The 23,454-nt window shown below is 37.7% G+C and overlaps 1 protein-coding gene across 1 annotated transcript in view; it reads left to right on the top strand.

Annotated features, from left to right (window-relative positions):
- The first annotated feature begins 532 nt into the window (after positions 1-532).
- The window catches only part of LOC147340676 (fibronectin type III domain containing protein 3C1-like), a 64,438-nt gene continuing 41,516 nt past the window's right edge, over positions 533-23,454 (top strand). Inside the window, exons 1-15 of the mRNA XM_086387300.1 lie at positions 533-613; positions 2,627-2,746; positions 3,051-3,126; positions 7,188-7,264; positions 15,841-16,135; positions 16,726-17,553; positions 18,070-18,122; positions 18,460-18,602; positions 20,309-20,368; positions 20,727-20,865; positions 21,380-21,433; positions 21,540-21,661; positions 21,746-21,920; positions 22,849-22,935; positions 23,159-23,297. Coding sequence (XP_086243426.1) covers positions 533-613; positions 2,627-2,746; positions 3,051-3,126; positions 7,188-7,264; positions 15,841-16,135; positions 16,726-17,553; positions 18,070-18,122; positions 18,460-18,602; positions 20,309-20,368; positions 20,727-20,865; positions 21,380-21,433; positions 21,540-21,661; positions 21,746-21,920; positions 22,849-22,935; positions 23,159-23,297 — 2,449 coding nt within the window. The remainder of the gene's footprint in view (positions 614-2,626; positions 2,747-3,050; positions 3,127-7,187; positions 7,265-15,840; positions 16,136-16,725; positions 17,554-18,069; positions 18,123-18,459; positions 18,603-20,308; positions 20,369-20,726; positions 20,866-21,379; positions 21,434-21,539; positions 21,662-21,745; positions 21,921-22,848; positions 22,936-23,158; positions 23,298-23,454) is intronic.

The raw sequence follows: 23,454 nt of genomic DNA, 5'->3' as shown, positions 1-23,454 counted from the left end.
AGTATTCTAAGTTTAAAGGTTTGGATTTAAAGCTTTGAGCCATGTTTAAGATACTTGATTTTAGTATCTGAAACAGTTAAGATAAATATCTATGGTCCTATCATTTTAAAAGGTATCTAGTTAATTTTTAAAGCCTTCTAAGCAATATGAAGTCTTATTTGGCAGTTATCATAGATTGGAAATTAACTGAACTTGATCTGAGTGAATCAAATGACCAATAACTTGTTTAAATCATTCTTCACACTGTAAAATGCAGCTATCTTTATTTAATGAGTCAAGAGTGAACACTCAAAGCTCTACTCTTAACATTCTATTCTTTCATTCATGAAAACAAATAATTATTTTGAAATGTTGCCATAAAACAATTTCAGTTAGGTAAACATTTCTGGAGAGAAAAATTATATGATGGATTTTCCTAGGAATATTTTATCAGGTTTTGTCATTTAAAACCACTGTGATTTAATTTGATTAATCTAAGTTTTCGCTCCCTTTTTAGAAACATCACTTTTTGTGAAAGCCAAACTTTTTAGACATGACTGAACATGGGCTTGCATCTACTCTTACTGAAATGCCTCTTTTAACTCCACTGATCAATGGAGATCCTATACATCAGGTAAGGGTAGTTTTGCTTTTTTTTTTTTCATTAAAACTGTTCAAATTTTTATTGAATTCAGTATTAGCTTTTATTTAGAAAAACTGTGTCACTTTTAATGACTGGTCACTTACTTTGCAAGTTTTTAGTCTTTTTATCAACATCTACTTATCTTCTTCTTAATATTGCTTGAGTGATATTTAACACTACCTTAGGTCCCACATTACCTCCTTTTGTGTGGATTTAGATTCTTTTGTAGCCTTTATTGGTAGGCTCAGAAGTCCTGGAAATGTGTCTTAAAGTTATATGACCCAGAGTTTGTTCTGTTGAATGATTTTAAATATGACTCTAAAGCAGATTCAACTTCCTTCATAGTCATTCATAGCTGTAAGTTCAACTTGCTAATATTTAAAAGTATCATTTTGAGCAACAATGACATCTACCCACAGACTTGGTCTCCAGAAAGAAAGAGGGCATGATTCAGATTTAGGATTCACCCATTTAAGATAATCTACTGAAGAAAAGTCATCTACATATGTAATATAATTTCAGACTTAAATTTAAGACAGTAGGGAAAACCACTACACCATTCAGGTATGACCTAAATCAAATCCCTTTTGATTATACAGTGAAGTAAGAAATAGATTTAAAGGACTAGGTCTGATAGACAGAGTGCCTGATGAACTATGGACAGAGGTTCGTGACACTGTACAGGAGACAGGGATCAAGACCATCCCCAAGAAGAAGAAATGCAAAAAAGCAAAACGGCTATCTGAGGAGGCCTTACAAATAGCTGTGAAAAGAAGAGAAGTGAAAAGCAAAGGAGGAAAGGAAAGCTATACCCATTTTAATGCAGAGTTCCAAAGAATAGCAAGGGATTGATAAGAAAGCCTTCTTTGGTGACCAGTGCAAAGAAATAAAGGAAAACAATAGAATGGGAAAGACTAGAGATCTCTTCAAGAAACTTAGAGATAACAAGGGAACATTTCATGCAAAGATGGGCTCAATAAAGGACAGAAATGGTAGAGACCTAACAGAAGCCGAAGATATTGAGAAGAGATGGCAAGAATACACAGAAGAACTGTACAAGAAAGATCTTCATGACCCAGATAATCACGATGCTGTGATCACTCACCTAGAGGCAGGTATCCTGGAATGTGAAGTCAAGTGGGCCTTAGGAAGCATCACTATGAACAAAGCTAGTGGAGGTGATGGAATTCTAGTTGAGCTATTTCAAATCCTAAAAGATGATGCTATGAAAGTGCTGACTCAATATGTCAGCAAATTTGGAAAACTCAGCAGTAGCCACAGGACTGGAAAAGGTCAGTTTTCATTCCAATCCCAAAGAAAGGCAATGCCAAAGTATGCTCAAACTACCACACAAATTCACTCATCTCACACACTAGCAAATTAATGCTCAAAATTCTCCAAGCCAGGCTTCAGAAATACTGTGAACGGTGAACTTCCAGATGTTCAACTTGGTTTTAGAAAAGGCAGAGGAACCAGAGATCAAATTGCCAACATCCGCTGGATCAAAAAAGCAAGACAGCTCCTGAAAAACATCTATTTCCACTTTATTGACTATGCCAAAGCCTTTGTGGGGATCACAATAAACAGTGGAAAATTCTGAAAGAGATGGGAATACCAGACCACCTGACTTTGGCCACGTGATTGGAAGAACTGACTCACTGGAAAAGACCCTGATGCAGGGAAAGATTAAAGGTGGGAGGAGAGGGGGATGACAGAGGATAAGATGGTTGGATCACTGACCCGATGAACATGAGTTTGAGTAAACTCTGGGAGTTGGTGATGGACAGGGAGGCCTGGCATGCTGCAGTCCAGAGGGGTTGCAGAGAGTCGGACGCGACTGAGTGACTGAACTGAACTGAACTGAACTGAATGTGAAAAGGTCTCTGTTTTTCTTCAGAGCTTAAAAAAATGAGCAAATATTGTACTTCTAGCTTATCACTTTGACATGTCAAAAGCAGCCAGTATAAAAATGACCTTATTAAAATTAAAATTACTTTTTACTAGATGGAGAGTTATCTGGATACCACTGTTGGAACACAGTGTACTACTAATTATTCACAAATGATGACTCATCCCGAGAGATATACCAGATGGCCTTCTTGTCCTCAGTACTGGGTACAACAAGTATGTGTGAATTTTTCCTTCAGATAAGTTTAGTTTTCTGTTTTTTATATTTTTGCAGAATTTTTTTTTTTGAGGGATGGAATTTGCATCCTCCATCTCAATAAACCTATTTCCTATGATCCTATTATATTAAGTTTTACTTGGGTGAGGGAGGACCTGCTCTTACTTAGTGCCTAGTTGTACTCTACTCCTTGAGAATTTTGAGACCCCAATTAGTGATTTTGAATATTTTTTTCAAAAAGATAATGATGATTTTTTCATAGATTAATAGAAAATATGCCATTAAAGAATGGTTTATTTCTAGATTATATTGGTGCACGTTAACCCTGGGGAGATCCTCACCATCAAGTCCAACGATGGGAGCATTCAAAATATTCAAGGTCAGTAAAAGCATGTATGTTGTTTGATATCAAATAGAGGTGAATTTAAATATTAGTGTGAGGTGATTTTACTAGTAATCTAATCCCCTAATATCCTTTCTTGTTTGAGCCATATTGAGTGCTCTTAATTTTATATACTCCTCATAGGAGCATAATATCAACAGAGCAACCAGGACTCATCTTTCTAGTGTTTCTACAGACCTTCATGTAAAGTACTTATAAAAATTAACAATTAATTGAAGAATTACATTTGAAAAAGTCCAGATTTTGGAACTACTCAAAGCCTTTGACTGTGTGAACCACAATAAACTGTGGAAAATTCTGAAAGAGATGGGAATACCAGACCCCCTGACCTGCCTCTTGAGAAGCCTGTATGCAGGTCAGGAAGCAACACTCAGAACTGGACATGGAACAACAGACTGGTTCCAAATAGGAAAAGGAGTATGTCAAGGCTGCATACTGTCACAAGTTGGAATCAAGATTTCCGGGAGAAATATCAATAACCTCAGATATGCAGATGACACCACCCTTATGGCAGAAAGTGAAGAGGAACTAAAAAGCCTCTTGATGAAAGGGAAAGAGGAGAGTGAAAAAGTTGGCTTAAAGCTCAACATTCATAAAACGAAGATCATGGTATCTGGTCTCATCACTTCATGGGAAATAGATGGGGAAAGTGGAAACAGTGCCAGACTTTATTTTGGGGGGCTCCAAAATCACTGCAGATGGTGATTGCAGCCATGAAATTAAAAGACGCTTACTCCTTGGAAGGAAAGTTATGAGCAACCTAGATAGCATACTGAAAAGCAGAGACATTACTTTGCCAACAAAGGTCCGTCTAGTCAAGGCTATGGTTTTTCCAGTGGTCATGTATGGATGTGAGAGTTGGACTGTGAAGAAAGCTGAGTGCCGAAGAATTGATGCTTTTGAACTGTGGTGTTGGAGAAGACTCGAGAGTCCCTTGGACTGCAAGGAGATCCAACCAGTCCATTCTAAAGGAAATCAGTCCTGGGTGTTCATTGGAAGGACTGATGCTGAAGCTGAAACTCCAATACTTTGGCCACCTCATGCGAACAGTTGACTCACTGGAAAAGACACTGATGCTGAGAGGGATTTGGGACAGGAGGGGAAGGGGACAACAGAGGATGAGATGGCTGGATGGCATCACCGACTTGATGGATGTGAGTCTGAGTGACCTCTGGGAGTTGGTGATGGACAGGGAGGCCTGGTATGCTGTGATTCATGGGGTCGCAAAGAGTCGGACATGACTGAGTGACTGAACTGAACTGAACAACCACTGATAGTTTTAGACTATCCTCTGATAGGAGACTGGTGAGTGCTTCAGACAACTCATTCATTCATACATTCAACAAGTATTTCATTAATGCCTAGCCTATTCCACCACTAAGCTAAGTTGCTTCAGTCATGTCCAACTCTTTATGACTTTATGGATTGTAGCCCACTAGGCTCCTATGTCCATGAGGTTCTCCAGGCAAGAGTACTGGAGTGGGTTGCCATACCCTCTTCCAGAGGATCTTCCCTAACCAGGGATCGAACCTGCTTCTGCGATTCCTGCATTGCAGGCAGATTCTTCACCGCTGAGCCACCTAGGAAGCCCATTCCAGCACTACACTAAACATTTAAGATAGAAAAATGTATAAGAAGGGGGAAATTATTTCTATATAACTATTAAAAGTTTGATATCTATATACATGTGTATATAGCAAATGTGCAGCATACAGAATTATTTCAGTAGTAGTACAAAGTTAATAAATATTTACTTCATTTAAGATTTATTACTGGGGCTTCCCTGGTGGCTCAGTGGTAATGAGTCCGCCTTCCAATGCAGGAGACAGGTTCGATCCCTGGCCCCAGAGGATCCTACATGCCACAGGGCAACTAAGCCCATGCACAACAACTACTGAACCTGTGATCTAGAGCTCGTGTGCTGCAACTACTGAAGTCTGCACACCCTAGACCTTGTGCTCAAGAGAAGCAACCACAATGAGAAGCCCACACACCTCAGTTAGAGAGTAGACCTTGCTTCCTACAACTAGAGAAAAGCCTGCATAGCAACAAAGACTCAGAACAGCTAAAATAAATAAATAAATGATTAAAATTTTTTTAAAGATTTACTATTAAGTATTTCAAAGTGCAGTGATTGTTTCTCTTTTTATGCCAATTATTTTGCATCTAAAGGTGATTTTGAGCTATGTCTCAAAATGCTTAGAAATATCATTTAGCATTGGGTTCCGTATGGCTGCTATATACAGTTTACCATAAACTCATCTTTATTATTTTCCCCCTTATTAACAGCAAATTACCATTCTAAGCCTTGAAAGCCACATATATTTTTACAACTAAGCACTAATTATAATAATTTCAGATAAACAAAAGAATGGTGACATATAAATGCCTCTATTCTATGTTGTATTTTTATTTCCTATGCAATGTGTCTTTAAGATAGTGAGAATACCTGGTATAAATATAAGGCATCACAGTACATCATGAGGAAACACTGGGCTGGGAGAAGCACAAGCTGGAATCAACACTGCCAGGAGAAATCTCAATAACCTCAGATATGCAGATGACAAGACACTTATGGCAGAAAGTGAAGAGGAACTAAAAAGCCTCTTGATGAAAGTGAAAGAGGAGAGTGAAAAAGTTGGCTTAAAGCTCAACATTCATAAAATGAAGATCATGGCATCTGGTCCCATCACTTCATGGGAAATAGATGGGGAAACAGTGGAAACAGTGTCAGACTTTATTTTGGGGGCTCTGAAATCACTGCAGATGGTGGCTGCAGCCATGAAATTAAAAGACGCTTACTCCTTGGAAGAAAAGTTATGACCAACCTAGATAGCATATTGAAAAGCAGAGACATTACTTTGTCAATCATAGTCAAGGCTATGGTTTTCCCAGTGGTCATGTATGGATGTGAGAGTTGGACTGTGAAGAAGGCTGAGCACCGAAGAATTGATGCTTTTGAACTGTGGTGTTGGAGAAGACTCTTGAGAGTCCCTTGGACTGCAAGGAGATCCAACCAGTCCATTCTGAAGGACATCAGTCCTGGGATTTCTTTGGAAGGAATGATGCTAAAGCTGAAACTCCAATACTTTGGCCACCTGATGCAAAGAGTTGACTCATGGAAAAGACTCTGATGCTGGGAGGGATTGGGGGCAGGAGGAAAAGGGGACGACAGAAGATGAGATGGCTGGATGGCATCACTGATTCGATAGACGTGAGTCTGAGTGAACTCCGGGAGTTGGTGATGGACAAGGAGGCCTGGCGTGCTGCAATTATGGGGTCGCAAAGAGTCGGACACGACTGAGTAACTGAACTGAACTGAACTGTGTAGCATTGGGTCCTTTATGTTATGTTGTTCCTCCCAAATTATTTCACTTTGCTAATTTATTTAAAAGCTTTCATGTGAAAATTGATTTAAGTTTTTTATATAATATCACTATAAAATATATTTTATGATACAGAATAAAACTTCTATTATTCAACATACAACTATGATAGGTGAGTAAAATGGATAAGTAAAAGACAACTATGTGTTTGTGCTAAGTCCCTTCAGTCATGTCCAACTCTTTGCTACCCTATGGACTGTAGCCCACCAGGCTCTTCTGTCCATGGGTTTCTCCAGGCAAGAATACTGGAGTGGATTGCCATGCCCTCCTCCATGGGATCTTCCCAACCCAGGGATCAAACCCGTGTCTCCCATGTCTCCTACATTGGAAGGCAGATTCTTTACCACTAGCGCCACCTGAAAAGTGAAAAAACAATTATACTGGAAGTAAATACACTAGCTGTGTATTTGGCCAAAATTTTTATGATATAAATTTCACCCAATCCCCGTTATGTGCCTTGGTTATATTTCATCATTTGTGATGAATTTTTATTGATTTATCTGCATTCCTACCTAGTCTCCTATGTAAGTAAACAAGACACAGTTTCAAAATGTCTGACTTGTTAACACTTGGAACTAGTTTTCACTGTACAAAGTTAAATGGATTTTTTTAAACTTATTTAAAATTTTATTAACAATAATTATCTTTTAGGACCTGCTGATGTACCTTTGATGTCGCCAAGTGGTACTTTGCCACCAATATATCTTCCTCCTGGTTACATGTCTCAGGTATACTACTGTAGCTTTCTTTGGTATTTAGCACTAAGCCACCATTTAACAGTTCTTTTTACATTACTGTATGATAAGAGAACTTCTAGAATACCATTTATTTATTCACTTTATTGTTATCACGAATGCTAAAAAGCAATTGCAGTGATGTTTAACCAAACCTACCTAGTTCAGTTCAGTTCAGTCACTCAGTCATGTCCAACTCTTTGTGACCCCATGAACCACCGCACTCCAGGCCTCCCTATCCATCACCAACTCCTGGACTTTACCCAAACTCATATCCTGTGAGTCTGAGATGCCATCCAACCATCTCAAACTCTGTCGTCCCCCTTCTACTCCAGCCCTCAATCTTTCCCAGCATCAGGGTCTTTTCCAATGAGTCAGCTCTTCGCATCAGGTGGCCAAAGTATTGGAGTTTCAGCTTCAACATCAGTCCTTCCAATGAAAACCAGGGACTTATCTCTTTTAGGATGGACAGGTTGGACCTCCTTGCAGTCCAAGGGACTCTCAAGAGTCTTATCCAACACCACAGTTCAAAAGTATCAATTCTTCTGCATTAAGCTTTCATTTTAGTCCAACTCTCACATCCATACATGACCACTGGAAGTACCATAGCCTTGACTAGACGGACATTTGTTGGTAAAGAAATGTTTCTGCTTTTTAATATGTTGTTTAGGTTGATCATAACCTTCCTTCCAAGGAGTAAGCTTTTATGGATGCAATCACCATCTGCAGTGATTTTGGAGCCCCCCAAAAATAAATTCGGCCACCGTTTCCACTGTTTCCCCATCTATTTGCCATGAAGTGATGGGACCAGATGCCATGATCTTCGTTTTCTGAATGTTGAGCTTTAAGCCAACTTTTTCACTCTCCTCTTTCACTTTTATCAAGAGGCTCTTTAGTTCCTCTTCACTTTCTGCCATAGGGGTGGTGTCATCTGCATACCTGAGGTTATTGATATTTCTCCCAGTAATCTTGATTCCAGCTTGTGCTTCATCCAGACCAGCATTTCTCTGCATAGAAGTTAAATAAGCACGGTGATATACTCTGCATAGAAGTTAAATAAGCACGGTGACAATATACAGCCTTGACGTACTCCTTTTCCTATTTGGAACCAGTCTGTTGTTCCATGTCCAGTTCTAAATGTTGCTCCCTGACTTGATACAGGTTTCTCAAGAGGCAGGTCAGGTGGTCTGGTATTCCCACCTCTTTCAGAATTTTCCACAGGTTATTGTGATCCACACAGTCAAAGGCTTTGGCATAGTCAATAAAGCAGAAATAGATGTTTTTCTGGAACTCTCTTGCTTTTTCAATGATCCAGCAGATGTTGGCAATTTGATCTCTGGTTCCTCTGCCTTTTCTAAAGCCAGCTTGGACATCTGCAAGTTCACGGTTCACGTATTGCTGAAGCCTGGCTTGGAGAATTTTGAGCATTACTTTGCTAGCGTGTGAGATGAATGCAATTGTGTGGTAGTTTGAGCATTCTTTGGCATTGTCTTTCTTTGGGATTGGAATGAAAACTGACCTTTTCCACTCCTGTGGCCACTGCTGAGTTTTCCAAATTTGCTGACATTTTGAGTGCAGAACTTTCACAGCATCATCTTTTAAGATTTTAAGTAGCTCAACTGGAATTCCATCACCTCCGCTAGCTTTGTTCATAGTGATGCTTCCTAAGGCCCACTTGACTTGATATTCCAGGATGGCTGGCTCTAGGTGAGTGATCACACCATAGTGATTATCTGGGTCGTGAAGATCTTTCTTGTACAGTTCTTCTGTGTATTCTTGCCATCTCTTCTCAATATCTTCTGCTTCTGTTAGGTCCATACAATTTCTGTCCTTTATTGAGCCCATCTTTGCATGAAATTTTCCTTTGATATCTCTAATTTTCTTGAAGTGATCTCTAGTCTTTCCCGTTCTATTTCTTTGCACTGGTCACCAAAGAAGGCTTTCTTATCTCTCCTTGCTATTCTTTGGAACTCTGCATTCAAATGGGTATATCTTTCCTTTTTTCCTTTGCTTTTCACTTTTCTTCTTTTCACAGCTACTTGTAAGGCCTCCTCAGATAGCCATTTTGCTTTTTTGCATTTCTTCTTCTTGGGGATGGTCTTGATCCCTTTCTCCTGTACAATGTCACCAACCTCTGTCCATAGTTCATCAGGCATTCTGTCTATCAGATCTAGTCCCTTAAATCTATTTCTCACTTCCACTGTATAATCAAAAGGGATTTAATTTAGGTCATACCTGAATGATGTAGTGGTTTTCCCCACTTTCTTCAATTTATGTCTGAAGTTGGCAATAAGGAGTTCATGATCTGAGCCACAGTCAGTTCCCAGTCTTGTTTTTGCTGACTGTATAGAGCATCTCCATATTTGGCTGCAAAGAATATAATCAATCTGATTTCAGTGTTGGCCCTCTGGTGATGTCCATGTGTAGTCTTCTCTTGTGTTGTTGGAAGAGGGTGTTTGCTATGACCAGTGGATTCTCTTGGTAGAACTCTATTCGCTTTTGCCCTGCTTCATTCTGTACTCCAAAGCCAAATTTCCCTGTTACTCCAGGTGTTTCTTGACTTCCTACTTTTGCATTCCAGTCCCCTATAATGAAAAGGACATCTTTTGGGGGTGTTAGTTCTAAAAGGTCTTGTAGGTCTTCACAGAACCGTTTAACTTCAGCTTCTTCAGCATTACTGGTCAGAGCATAGACTTGGATTACCGTGATATTGAATGGTTTGCCTTGGAAACAAATAGAGATCATTCTGTCGTTTTTGAGATTGCATCCAAGTACTGCATTTCAGACTCTTTTGTTGACTATGATGGCTACTCCATTTCTTCTAAGGGGTTCTTGCCCACAGTAGTAGATATAATGGTCATCTGAGTTAAATTCACCCATTCCAGTCCATCTTAGTTTGCTGATTCCTAGGACGTCAATGTTCATTCTTGCCATCTCCTGTTTGACCACTGCCAGTTCGCCTTGATTCATGGACCTAACATTCAAGGTTCCTATGCAATATGTTGTAAGCATCGGACCTTATTTCTATCACCAGTCACATCCACAGCTGGGTGTGGTTTTTGCTTTGGCTCCATCCCTTCCTTCTTTCTGGAGTTATTTCTCCACTGATCTCCAGTAGCATACTGGGCACCTACAGACCTGGGGAGTTCATCTTTCAGTGCCCTATCTTTTTGCCTTTTCATACTGTTTATGGAATTCTCAAGGCAAGGATACTGAAGTGGTTTTCCATTCCCTTCTCTGGCGGACCACATTCTGTCAGACCTCTCCACCATGACCCATCTATCTTGGGTGGCCCCACACAGCATGGCTTAGTTTCATTGAGTTAGACAAGGCTGTGGTCCATGTGATTATATTGGCTAGTTGTCTGTGATTGTGGTTTCAGTCTATCTGCCCTCTGATGCCTTCTCTCAGAGCCTACTGTCTTACTTGGGTTTCTCTTACCATGGACATGGGGTATCTCTTCACAGCTGCTCTAGCAAAGTGCAACTGCTGCTCCTTACCTTGGACGTTGGATATCTCCTCACGGCCGCTGCTCCCGACCCTGGACATGGGGTAGCTCCTCTCAGCTGCCACTCCTGACCCTGGACGTGTGGTAGCTCCTCTCAGCCACCACTCCTGACCATGAACGCTCTCTAGACTGTCTTGTAAATAATGCCTTATTAGTCTAATGAATTTGTATCTCTTCATATTCATTAATACTTCATTGCTTTTGTTTGTTTCTATACATTTTAACCAGTCTTAGTTATCTACTACAATTGCTATTGTAAAGGCTTCTGACAGTGTGTGGGCATTATTCCCTAAAATTACTTAGTATTTTTAGTTCAGTAGTATTTCATTGTCAGTTGTCAGACTATAATGGGCACTTTTTTAAAAATTCATTTATTTATTTTATATGGAGGCCAATTACCTTACAATATTGTGGTGAGTTTTGCCATACATTGACATGAATCAACCATGTGTGTACATGTCATGTGTCCCACCATCCTGAACCGCCCTCCCACCTCCCTCCCCACCCCATTCCTCTGGGTTGTCCCAGAGCACCAGCTTTGTGTGCCCTGCTTCATGCATTGAATTTGCACTGGTCATCTATTTTACATATGGTAATATACCTTTCAATTCCATTCTCTCATATCATCCCACCTTCGCCTTTTCCCACAGAGTCCAAAAGTCTGTTCTTTACATCTATGTCTCTTTTGCTGTCTTGCATATAGGGTCGTCATTGCCATCTGTCTAAATTCCACATATATGCATTAATATAATGTATTGGTGTTTTTCTTTCTGACTTATTTCACTCTGTATAATAGGCTCCAGTTTCATCCACCTTATTAGAACTGACCCAAATGCATTATTTTTTATAGCTGAGTAATAGTCCATTGTGTATGTGTACCACAACTTGCTTATCCATTAGTCTGCCAATGAACATCTAAGTTGCTTCCATATCCTAGCTATTGTAAACAGTACTTCAATGAACATTGGGGTACATGTGTCTCTTTCAGTTCTGGTCCTTGGTGTGTATGCCCAGCAGTGGGATTGCTGGGTCATATGGCAGTTCTATTTTCAGTTTTTTTAAGAAATCTCCACACTGTTCTCCATAGTGGCTGTACTAGTTTTCATTCCCACCAACAGTGTAAGAGGGTTCCCTTTTCTCCACACCCTCTCCAGAATTTATTGTTTGTAGACTTTTTGATGGCAGCCCACAATGGGCACTTTTTTAAACTTCCTCAAATGTTTATCAAGTACCTAAAATGGGCCGAGAGCTTTGACTCCTATAGAGATTAATAAGATATTACATGGTCTCAGAAATTTCATAATTGAGACTATGTCTTTTTCTATTGCTTGGCTGTGGAGATCAAGAACATAGTAAAGTCAATATGTGTATGTGTTCTTAGTCACTCAGTCATGTCCGACTCTTTGAGACCCCATGGACTACAGCTTTGATGGCTCCTCTGTCCATGGGGATTCTCCAGGCAAGAATACTGGAGTGGGTTGCCATGCCCTCCTCCATAGGATTCTCCCAACCCAGGGATCGAACCCAGGTTTCCCATATTGCAGGTGGATTCTTTACCATCTGAGCCACCAGGGAAGCCCAAGAATACTGACTGGAGTGGTTAGCCTATCCCTTCTCCAGGGGAACTTCCCTACCCAGGAATCGAACTGGGGGTCTCCTGCATTGCAGGAAGATTCTTTACCAGGGAAGCTCAAAAGTCAATATAATATGGTTTAATTTTAAATGGAATTATCTATTTAAGCAATGTCTAGCAAAAATATAAATGCATGTACCCTTTCATCCAGCAGTTCTACATTGAGGAATTTATCCAAAGATGTATTTTTATAAATGTGGAATAATAAATGTACAAGAATTATTTGTGTTTATTTTTGTGTATGGTGTTAGAAAGTGCTTTATTTTCATTCTTTTACAAGTGGTTGACCAGTTATCCCAGCACCACTTGTTAAAGAGATTGTCTTTCTCCATTGCATATTCTTGCCTCCTTTGTCAAAGATAAGGTGTCCATAGGTGCGTGGATTTATCTCTGGGCTTTCTATTTTGTTCCATTGATCTTTATTTCTGTCTTTGTCCCAGTACCATACTGTCTTGATGACTGTAGCTTTGTAGTAGAGCCTGAAGTCAGGCAGGTTGATTCCTTCAGTTCCATTCTTCTTTCTCAAGATTTCTTGGCTATTCAAGGTTTTTTGTATTTCCACACAAATTGTGAAATTATTTATTCTAGCTCTGTGAAAAATACCATTGGTAACTTGATAGGGATTGCATTGAATCTATAGATTGCTTTGAGTATTATACTCATTTTCAAAAATAAACTAAAAATGGATTAAAGATCTAAACATAAGACCAGAAACTATAAAACTCTTAGAGGAGAACATAGGCAAAACATCTTCCGACATAAATCACAGCAGGATCCTCTATGACCCACCTCCCAGAATATTGGAAATAAAAGCAAAAATAAACAAATGCAATCTAGTTAAAATTAAAAGCTTCTGCACAACAAAAGAAAGTATAAGCAAGGTGAAAAGACAGATTCAGAATGGGAGAAAATAATAGCAAATGAAGCAACTGACAAAGAATTCATCTCAAAAATATACAAGCAACTTCTACAGCTCAACTCCAGAAAAATAAATGACCCAATCAAAAAAATGGGCCAAAGAACGAAATAGACATTTCTCCAAAGAAGACATACGGATGGCTAACAAACACATGAAAACATGTTCAACATCACTCATTATCAGAGAAATGCAAATCAAAACCACTATGAGGTACCATTTCACGCCAGTCAGAATGGCTGCGATCCAAAAGTCTACAAGTAATAAATGCTGGAGAGGGTGTGGAGAAAAGGGAACCCTCTTACACTGTTGGTGGGAATGCAAACTAGTACAGCCACTATGGAGAACAGTGTGGAGATTCCTTAAAAAACTGGAAATAGAACTGCCTTATGACCCAGCAATCCCACTGCTGGGCATACACACTGAGGAAACCAGGAGGGAAAGACACACGTGTACCCCAATGTTCATCGCAGCACTGTTTATAATAGCCAGCACATGGAAGCAACCTAGATGTCCATCAGCAGATGAATGGATAAGAAAGCTGTGGTACATATACACAATGGAGTATTACTCAGCCATTAAAAAGAATACATTTGAATCAATTCTAATGAGGTGGATGAAACTGGAGCCTATTATACAGAGTGAAGTAAGCCAGAAAGAAAAACACCAATACAGTATACTAACACATATATATGGAATTTAGAAAGATGGTAACAATAACCCTGTGTACGAGACAGCAAAAGAGACACTGATGTATAGATCAGTCTTTTGGACTCTGTGGGAGAGGGAGAGGGTGGGGAGATTTGGGAGAATGGCATTGAAACATGTATAATATCATGTATGAAATGAGTCGCCAGTCCAGGTTTGATGCACGATACTGGATGCTTGGGGCTGGTGCACTGGGACGACCCAGAGGGATGGTATGTGGAGGGAGGAGGGAGGAGGGTTCAGGATGGGGAGCACGGGTATACCTGTGGCGGATTCATTTCGATGTTTGGCAAAACCAATACAATATTGTAAAGTTTAAAAATAAAATAAAATTAACAACAACAACAACAAAAACCACAATGGGGTACAATTTCATGCCAGTCAGAGTGGCTGTGATCCAAAAGTCTACAAGCAATAAATGCTAGAGAGGATGTGGAGAAAAGGGAACCCTCTTACACTGTTGGTGGGAATGTAAACTAGTACAGCAACTATGGAGAAGAGTGTGGAGATTTCTTTAAAAACTGGAAATAGAACTGTCTTATGACCCAGCAATCCCACTGCTGGGCATACACACTGAGGAAACCAGAAGGGAAAGAGACACATGTACCCCAATGTTCATTGCAGCACTGTTTATAATAGCCAGGACATGGAAGCAACCTAGATGTCCATCGGCAGACGAATGGATAAGAAAGCTGTGGTACATATACACAATGGAGTATTACTCAGCCATTAAAAAGAATACATTTGAATCAGTTCTAATGAGGTGGGTGAAACTGGAGCCGATTATACAGAGTGAAGTAAGCCAGAAAGAAAAACACCAATACAGTATACTAACGCATATATATGGAATTTAGAAAGATGGTAATGATAACCCTGTATGTGAGACAGCAAAAGAAACACAGATGTATAGAACGGTCTTTTGGACTCGGTGCAGGGGGGTATGATTTGGGAGAATGGCATTGAAACATGTATAATAAATATCATATAAGAAACGAATGGCCAGTCCAGGTTCAATGCAGGATACAGGATGCTTGGGGCTGGTGCACTGGGATGACCCAGAGGGATGGTATCAGGAGGGAGGTAGGAGGGGGGGTCAGGATGGGGAACACGTGTACATCAATGGCAGATTCGTGTTGATGTATGGCAAAACCAATACAATATTGTAAAGTGGAAAAAAAAAAGAATTATTTGTTATAATACTGTTTGTAATCACAAAAGGCTGGAAACAACCCACAAGCATGTCAATGGAGGACTGTTGAAGTATATCCATTTAATGAGATAATGGGGAGCACTAAGCAAATAAGCAGCAATGCAAAAAAAAAAAAGAGAGGGGGGAAAGCCCTATGTATGATATAGAAAGATCTTCAAGTTATATTTCTATGTGTAAAAAACAAACTACAGAATGTGCAAATAATGCTATCTGTATGTAAAAAAGAGGAAAAGCAAGAATCTCTATTCTTATTTGCTTGCAAGGCATAAAGAAATTCTGAAAGTTTTCATAAGAAACCAAGAACAGTAGCAATCTACTGGAGGGAAATAAGGTTTAGGAGGGAAACTCTTCATGTATTTTTTATACATTATGGTTTTGAACCATGACAATATATTATCTATTGTCAAAAGTTATATTTTTTAAAAATGTACAGAAAAGGAAGAAATATCTTGCCTCCCACTTGACATAGTTTTACTTCATTATTGGTGTTTGATCCTTTATGATTTTACAGCACAGAATAAAAATCTAAAACATAGTAGGAAAATGCTGATTTTTATGGATTCTAATATGTTTATGACTCTGTTTTCCATCTTAGGTGGTGGAAGAAAATGGGATTCGAAAAATTATCATTGTGCCTCAGACAATCGACTACTACACGACCATGTCTGCTCCTATACAAGTATCACACTTCATAGCACCAACTTTTATGTATCCACAAGCCACTCAACTCATATATCCCACATCTCAAGGGGAATTTCTGCCACCTTACATTCAAGAGCCTGTGCCACAGCAGCTGCCACCACCACCACTGCTGCCACCACCACCACCGTTGCCACCACCACCACCACTGCCACCACCCCCAGCAGCATTTATATATCATGAGCAACATGGTAGTATATAATATTCTTAAATAGGAGAATTTTTTAGTTTGTTAAAATTAACAGCTGTGGGCAACTATTAAAATTTTAAAAGTAGAAGACATATTTCAATAAATGATTGCATTTCATGCATATATATTATGATGGATAATAAGAGGCATTTGTTTATGTCTTATGCAAAATGCCCATAAACAGAATTTTCTATAAATTTTTTGTACTTTGATATAGCATGTGATTTATGATATTTATTTTACTGACTGGATCTATAGAATCATATTGAAAAATCATAAAAGAATGTTTTCATTATTAATGGCATACAGTGGTATTATAAAAGACACATTATAATCATCTTAAAAACCTTAAAATTTGGAAGTAGAGTTACTCCCTAGGAAAAAACTATCTGTATTTGCTCATGTTTTTCTTTCTGTATATTTCAGTACATAATAAATACACACATTAACCTAACATCTGTATTAAAGCAAAGTCGATTTTTTTAAGTAAAGCATGGTTTATGAGTGCTTTTGGTGGTTTGAAAAAGATTTTAAAGATTTTGAGATATGTAATTATTGTAATTATTAAGCAGTATTCGTTATTTCTTTTAGAAACCTATTCCCATGGAACAGCAAATTACAACCAACTTGACGAAAGGGCTGGTAAAATGGAAGAACATATGAAGAAAGAAATGCAAGAAAGCCAGATTGATGGACACAAAAATAGCTGTATGATTACCAACACCTCACTGCTTCTGAACCAAGCTAATGATTATTCCAGTATTCCTGGTACTCTGAGCACTTACACTGTGGACTATGCTCCAAGCACCTGCACTGTTGACAGTACTTCAAGCACCTACGCTGTGGACAATACTTTCAGCACTTACACTGTAGACAATGTTCCATGCACCTACACTACCAAAGACACTTTAAGTACCTGCACTGTGAACAATGCTCTGAACATTTACACTGCTGACAATACTCCCAGTACTGACACTGTTGACCACCCTTCAAGCACTTATATTACTGACAATACTCCCTTGAATTCTTCCATTGACCATGCTTCTAATATTTCCACCACAGACACTGATCTGCACCCTTCCACCAGTGAAAATAGTGGTCAGAGCCCTTCCAGCACTAATTATGCCTCCAAGACTTCCACCTCTGACAGCACTCCCACACCACCACCTATTGACAGTACTCCAAGCTCTTCCATTCCTGACAGTGCTCCCAACCCTCCCATCTCTGAAAGTGCTCCAAGTACGTCTGCCACCGATGTTGCTCTCAATACAGACAGTGCAACCAGCACTTCCAACGCTGCTAGTGCTCATGTTGAAATTGGTCATGAAAACAAATGCATCAACCCAGGAAGTGAAGACGTCAAGCAGAAACCAGGTGGAAAACGAAGCAAGAGTCCATCATCAAATACTGCAGAAAAAGGTAAGGTGAAGATTTTGGTTTTGTCACCAGTGAACAGACATCCTAATGTTAGGAGTCTCAGGGCATTTTAAATATCTAGGTGCCATTTTCTGCTTCCATTTCTGGTTGCCTTTTTTGTACCCTTACTTCCCAATTCTTAATAAAACCACAATTAGGCTGCCTTTTTAAATTATGGAGAAATGACCATCTTCATACAAAACATGTCAGGTATTTTATATACATATCACATAATTTTTTCTAGTTATCTGCCAGTAAAACATTGAAAATTACTCTATCATCCTAAAAAGTTCACAAGATTTTATTTAAATTGAGGACTTTAGTTCACCTTTTGTTAGAGTTTATTTAATGGCATACGTTTTAGACTGCTTTCTTATTTTAAAACTTTTAATGTAAAATGCTAATAGGTGTTAGTAGATCTCTTGGTGATGATATATTTGTAGTTGGGTAATGGGCATCTACCTTTATCTTGTTTTTGCCAATGTAATATTTTGTTTTGGGTTGCTTTTCTACTTTTAGAATGCAGAACAGAACATGGAAAGTCTTGCTGTTTCAGCATTGAGAAACCTGTAGTAAGTAACTAAAGACAATATTTAAGTATTTATTTTCATTTGCTTTGTCACTGTAAAACATGAAAATTCACTGATATTCTTCCCTAGCACAATTTTAATTTGAAGCCTTTACCTGGATATAATTTCATAATCTTCTTTAGCTGTTAAGTACATAAAGATCCAGTGTGGCATTGTTAAAGATAATATTAATGGCTCATTGTTTAGTCACAGTATTTAAGCACCTAATATGAAAAGAATGATATACTTAGCATCAAACAAGGTTTAGGGAAAGATTACCCCATAAATTACAGATTATAATTTTTAAGTATCTTACTTGAATTCTTGTTATTTTTTTTAGGTTTCTGATATTCAGACAAGCTCTGCTGTTATTTCATGGAAGACACATGGTTCTGAGAAATGCAATCATACTAAATCTCCTGTAACATTTGAATTAGAAATATCTAACAGTGGTAAAAATGGAAAATATATAAATGTATATATGTAAGTCTCTTTTTAATCATCTCTCACTTCTCATAATTCAATTCAAATATGCTCTCTAAACCTTAGCTTATACCTAAGCTAAGTACTAAAGATTTTTCTGCAGTTTTTTTCAAGCTTTGGGTGTAATTTTCTACAGAAATAGTTTTATAAGTGGTGGTAGGTTGCTGGGTCGATTCACAAAATTCACAGAATCATAGGTATTTTCGAGCTGAAGGGAACCTTAGATATCAACTGCTCCATTCTCTTCAGTTTACAGATGTCTTATATGACAAGTTTAGACTTGGGAAATAAAGATTTCCTCTAATTCTCCCTTCTCTTTTTTCACTTAAGGAAACATGATGGTAGGCCTTTGTGTACACAAGGGAGGTAAGGCTTTCCCAGGAATTTCATTACAGGAGCTCATTATAATGCAGAACTATGATAGCATAAGGAGAAGGAAATGGCAACCCACTCCAGTCTTCCCGCCTGGGAAATCCCCTGGACAGAGGAGTCTGGTGGGCTACAGTCCATGGGGTCGCAAAGAGTCAGGTATGACTGAGCAACTGAGCACTCGGCACGTGATAGCAGGAGAATGAGTTTAGGTATGTGCTTAGAAGATAGAAACAGGACTAGAGAGAATACAGTGGAGGACACAGTAAGAGCATAACCAAACACTTCCAACACCTTCTCAACTGGATAGGGACATGCAATCTGAAAGAGAACAAGCTGAGAGAAGCACAATGGAAAGGAAATCCTACACAGGAAAGAAAGAGAAGTTCTTTTGCCTACTAAACAACTAAGCAAGAAATAAGTCAGAGATCTCGAGCTGTCTTACAGCACTTTAAAAATCATAAACATCTTAAATTTTATTTGCTAGAATTTATCATCTTTATTCAGAGACTTGAAGTGAAAATTTAAATGTAATTATGTAAAGTTTTATTTCTTTTATAATTAACAACTAGAAATTTTAATTTAAAAATTATAATACACAATCTTCTATATTGAGTAGAGTGATGAAAAGATGTAAAATGTGATGAAAAGCTATGTATAAAATTAAGTTTTGCATGAATTTACATAATAGTCTTTTTCTGGTATTATGTATTCCACAAAAGTCATTGTTTTTTATAAAAATATACTTTGTCTATTCCTCTTATTACCCTACAACCTTGAGAGACCTTCGCTTAGAAGCATAGGTCTTTGCTTAGAAGTAACAATCTTTTAGCTCTTTTCAGAGGCTATTTCAGGGTTTAGAAGCTCAGGAAGCTCCTTGAGGTGGTAGAGTACACCAAAGTACTTATGAGTATTTACTCAGGAAGATGTAGGTATAGGAGCACAGCCACTTTATCCACTGTAGCAGATAGGTGGCCACCCCCAAAAGACTGCTCTGTGTGAACAAATAAATTGCATGATGCATGGTGTCTTTGAGGCTTTTCATATGAACATAATTTAAAATAAGCTAGTTAAAGACAAATCTGTATTATTACAGTGTGAAGAAGCTGTAGCAATAAAATAAAATTCCACTTCCTAAAGGTATATTAACTTGGCATGCAAGTAAAGAATTTTGAATTATTAATATCACATATTTTGCATTCTTATAAAATCTGTTAAAGTTATCTAAACTTAAAGGAGAATTGTGCTTCTTTATCAGTTGAATATATAAGATTAAGATTGTTACTTAGTTTTTAAATGTGTGTGAGATCTGTTATAATCAAAGGTTATCTCCACAGTGGTGATGAATTTACATTTACTCTACTTGATCTACAGCCATTCATGGCTTATTTTGTAAGGTAAGTACTCCATCCTATACAACCTCCCTCCATCATATAGCCAGTCCCACTCCTGAGTCTGTATCAGTTCACTACCTATGATTCCTATAGTCAGCCTTGCTACTTGCTAACAGAGTGGTCTTTCGTTCAAGTTTCAAAACAAGCCCCTACAAATCCAGCATTAGTTCACTTTCTTTCATTTAAAACAGGTAAGAGGGTGGTTTGGGAGCCATTATTTGCAAGGATACAGCTTCGTTCAATTGGAAAATTTTTTATAATTAGCTCCTAAGAAATGTATCTGGAAACTCAAGTATGCAATTTAGTACATATGTTAGGATAAATATTTGAATGCTTACAACAATTGTCATTACATTTTTAGAATTACAACTGTAAGAGGCTCAGCACACAGAACTGTGTCTAAAGTGGTTAGCTTCACAACTCCAGGTTTCAAACCAGACCCTCCACTTGCACCCAAACTGATTAACCGATCCAAGAGCAGCCTGAATTTACAGTGGAAAGTAAGGATTTTACTGCCAAAATACCTCAAAATGTTTTTTAATTTAAAAACATTCTTTCTACTTTGCCTTGAATGTTAAATATGAAATTTTGCATGCTTCATCTGACCTATTTCCCTAGCACTTTTCCATCTCCATAATCATCTTTCTCTTTCTGTCTATATAAAGCATCAAGTAAATGATAAATGTCAATCAGAATTTCAATAACTAATGAAAGTTGAAATGTCAATTTCTATAACCTAAATACATTTGTAATTGTGGCTACCAATAAGTCTTCCTCTCAATTTACTTTGAGTACTAACTTTCTTCCTTGCATAAAATTTAGGAAGCACAACAAAACATAAAATTTGGCATGTCCTATAGACTGTAAAAAGTACACTTTAACTTTAATATCTGAATTACTTCAAAAATAAAATGCAAACAGATTAATTTTACAGTGATTTACTTTAGTCGTATATACGTGTGTGTGTCTGTGTAAAAATAGCTCATCATAATTTTATCTTTCTGATATTTTTAGGGTTCCAATGGTAATGGTTCCAAAATAAACAGCTTCTTTTTGGAATGGGATGAGGTAAGCAGTTTTACTTTTTTAAAGCACTTATTTGTAAATTATTAATATTATGAATTTTTATTTGAAACATTTTATAATGTTCTAATATTTTATGTATATTATTAAGGGCAAAGGTGAAGACTTCAAAAGTTGCTATATAGGTACCATGAAACAGCACAAGATCCTTAAACTGAATGCTTCTACAAAATATTCATTCAGATTAGCTGCAAAAAATAAGTTCGGCTTGAGGTACGTTGAACTACTACAGTATTTAAAAGTCTATACTTCAGTAAGAACTTGAAACTAATTTTTTCATCTTCATTTATTTTTCAGTGATTTCAGTGAAATAGCAGTCTTCCATACATCAGGAATTATGCCTCCAACACCTTCACCCCCTAAGCTGAAAGAAGCAGGAATCTGTAATTTGTCACTAGAATGGTGTGCCCCAACTAACACAAATCCAAATGACAGTCTTACTTATGTACTAGAAATGGAGGAAGCAGGATTTGTAAGTTTTTCTTTCATATCCTTTAGTCTTCAACTTCAGTCTTAGGTATATTTTATACGCATTTTACTCTGAAAAAAAAATAAGATTTTATTAATTTAATTAACTTACTTTGATCAAAGTACATGATTCCTGAGTCTCAGTGTTCTGGATGGGACCAGTGCAGAGCCAAGGTTAAGCAAGCCTATACAGGGAGATCTTAAGGTATCCAAGTCCCTACAAATAAGGTAGAAGCAGCAACAGCTGTAACAACAGAACAGAGACTCAGAGAAGTGTATTAGTTCTTCAACTTTGCACCTATCCTGGACAAACTTGCATGGTCACACAGCTGTCCTACATACTTCACCAGGGCAAGCCATTTCCTCATCTCCGTGAATCTTTGATGTGGATGGAGGGCAAATTGTTTCATTCCATTCCAAACATTCAAGTCTATACTGAATAGACTAGTCAACTTAAAAAGCAACCACATTTTAAATAAAACAACTAATTAGATTTTTTGTGTAAGTAATATGTTAAGTGCCTTCATAGGCCTTTACAGAGAAGTAAAATATGCTACCTGTCCAGATAAGCCTGGATCCCCTAAAAAAACCATATATAAAGGGAAAGATCCATGCACACAGAGTAAAAATTGGATGGGGTAAGTAATGTTTTTCTATTTTAAAACTTACTCTAAATATTAACTATTGAGAAAAAAATCTTCCTCTAATTGCCCTCAGCTTTACAAAGTAGTAAAACATTAAAACATTATCTCATTACATCCTGAAAAAAGGAGCCCTTTAAAGTAGAAATTATCTCTATTTTTTTTATACAGAGAAACTGAATTTCAGAGTCTAAGGGGCTTTCTCAGAACCACCCAGATGGAAAATAAGTTGAAGTTGGAACTTGAACCCAGGCCTGTCTCATTCCTAAATCCATTGTCTTTCATTTCCAGGGGTTAGGTTTTAAACCTCAATACAATGGAGAAGATCTTTCATGCACTATAAGAAATCTTCAGAGAAGTACTACATACAAATTCAGGGTATGTGGCTATAATGTATAACTTGTATCATATTTTAATATAAAAGTATACACTTCACTAAAGATAAAAATGAGTGTCTTTTGGGGTTGAAATGAAACCTTTTTGTATTTAGTTCTCAGAAATTTTCAAGTAACTTGCTTTACAGTGTTATTTACAAACTGCACATTTTCAAATCACATTTATTTCCAATGGTCAACCAAAGTATTCTCTTTTACTCAAGCAGATCTTTGCCTGCAATGCAGAAGGAAGAAGCAACCCCAGTAGAGAAGTAAAATATGCTACCTGTCCAGATAAGCCTGGATCCCCTAAAAAACCATATATAAAGGGAAAGATCCATGCACACAGAGTAAAAATTGGATGGGGTAAGTAATGTTTTTCTATTTTAAAACTTACTCTAAATATTAACTATTGAGAAAAAAATCCTCTAATTGCCCTTAGCTTTACAAAGTAGTCTCTTAATCATTTGTATATTAAATATTTTACCATATAAATGTTCCATTATAAACTATGTTCTTTTTT

Source organism: Bos grunniens, chromosome X, assembly GCF_055505025.1.
Source record: "Bos grunniens cultivar Pamir isolate PY7600 chromosome X, Bosgru_T2T1.0, whole genome shotgun sequence".
NCBI lineage: Eukaryota > Metazoa > Chordata > Mammalia > Artiodactyla > Bovidae > Bos > Bos grunniens.
This window is presented reverse-complemented; position numbering and strand designations above follow the sequence as displayed.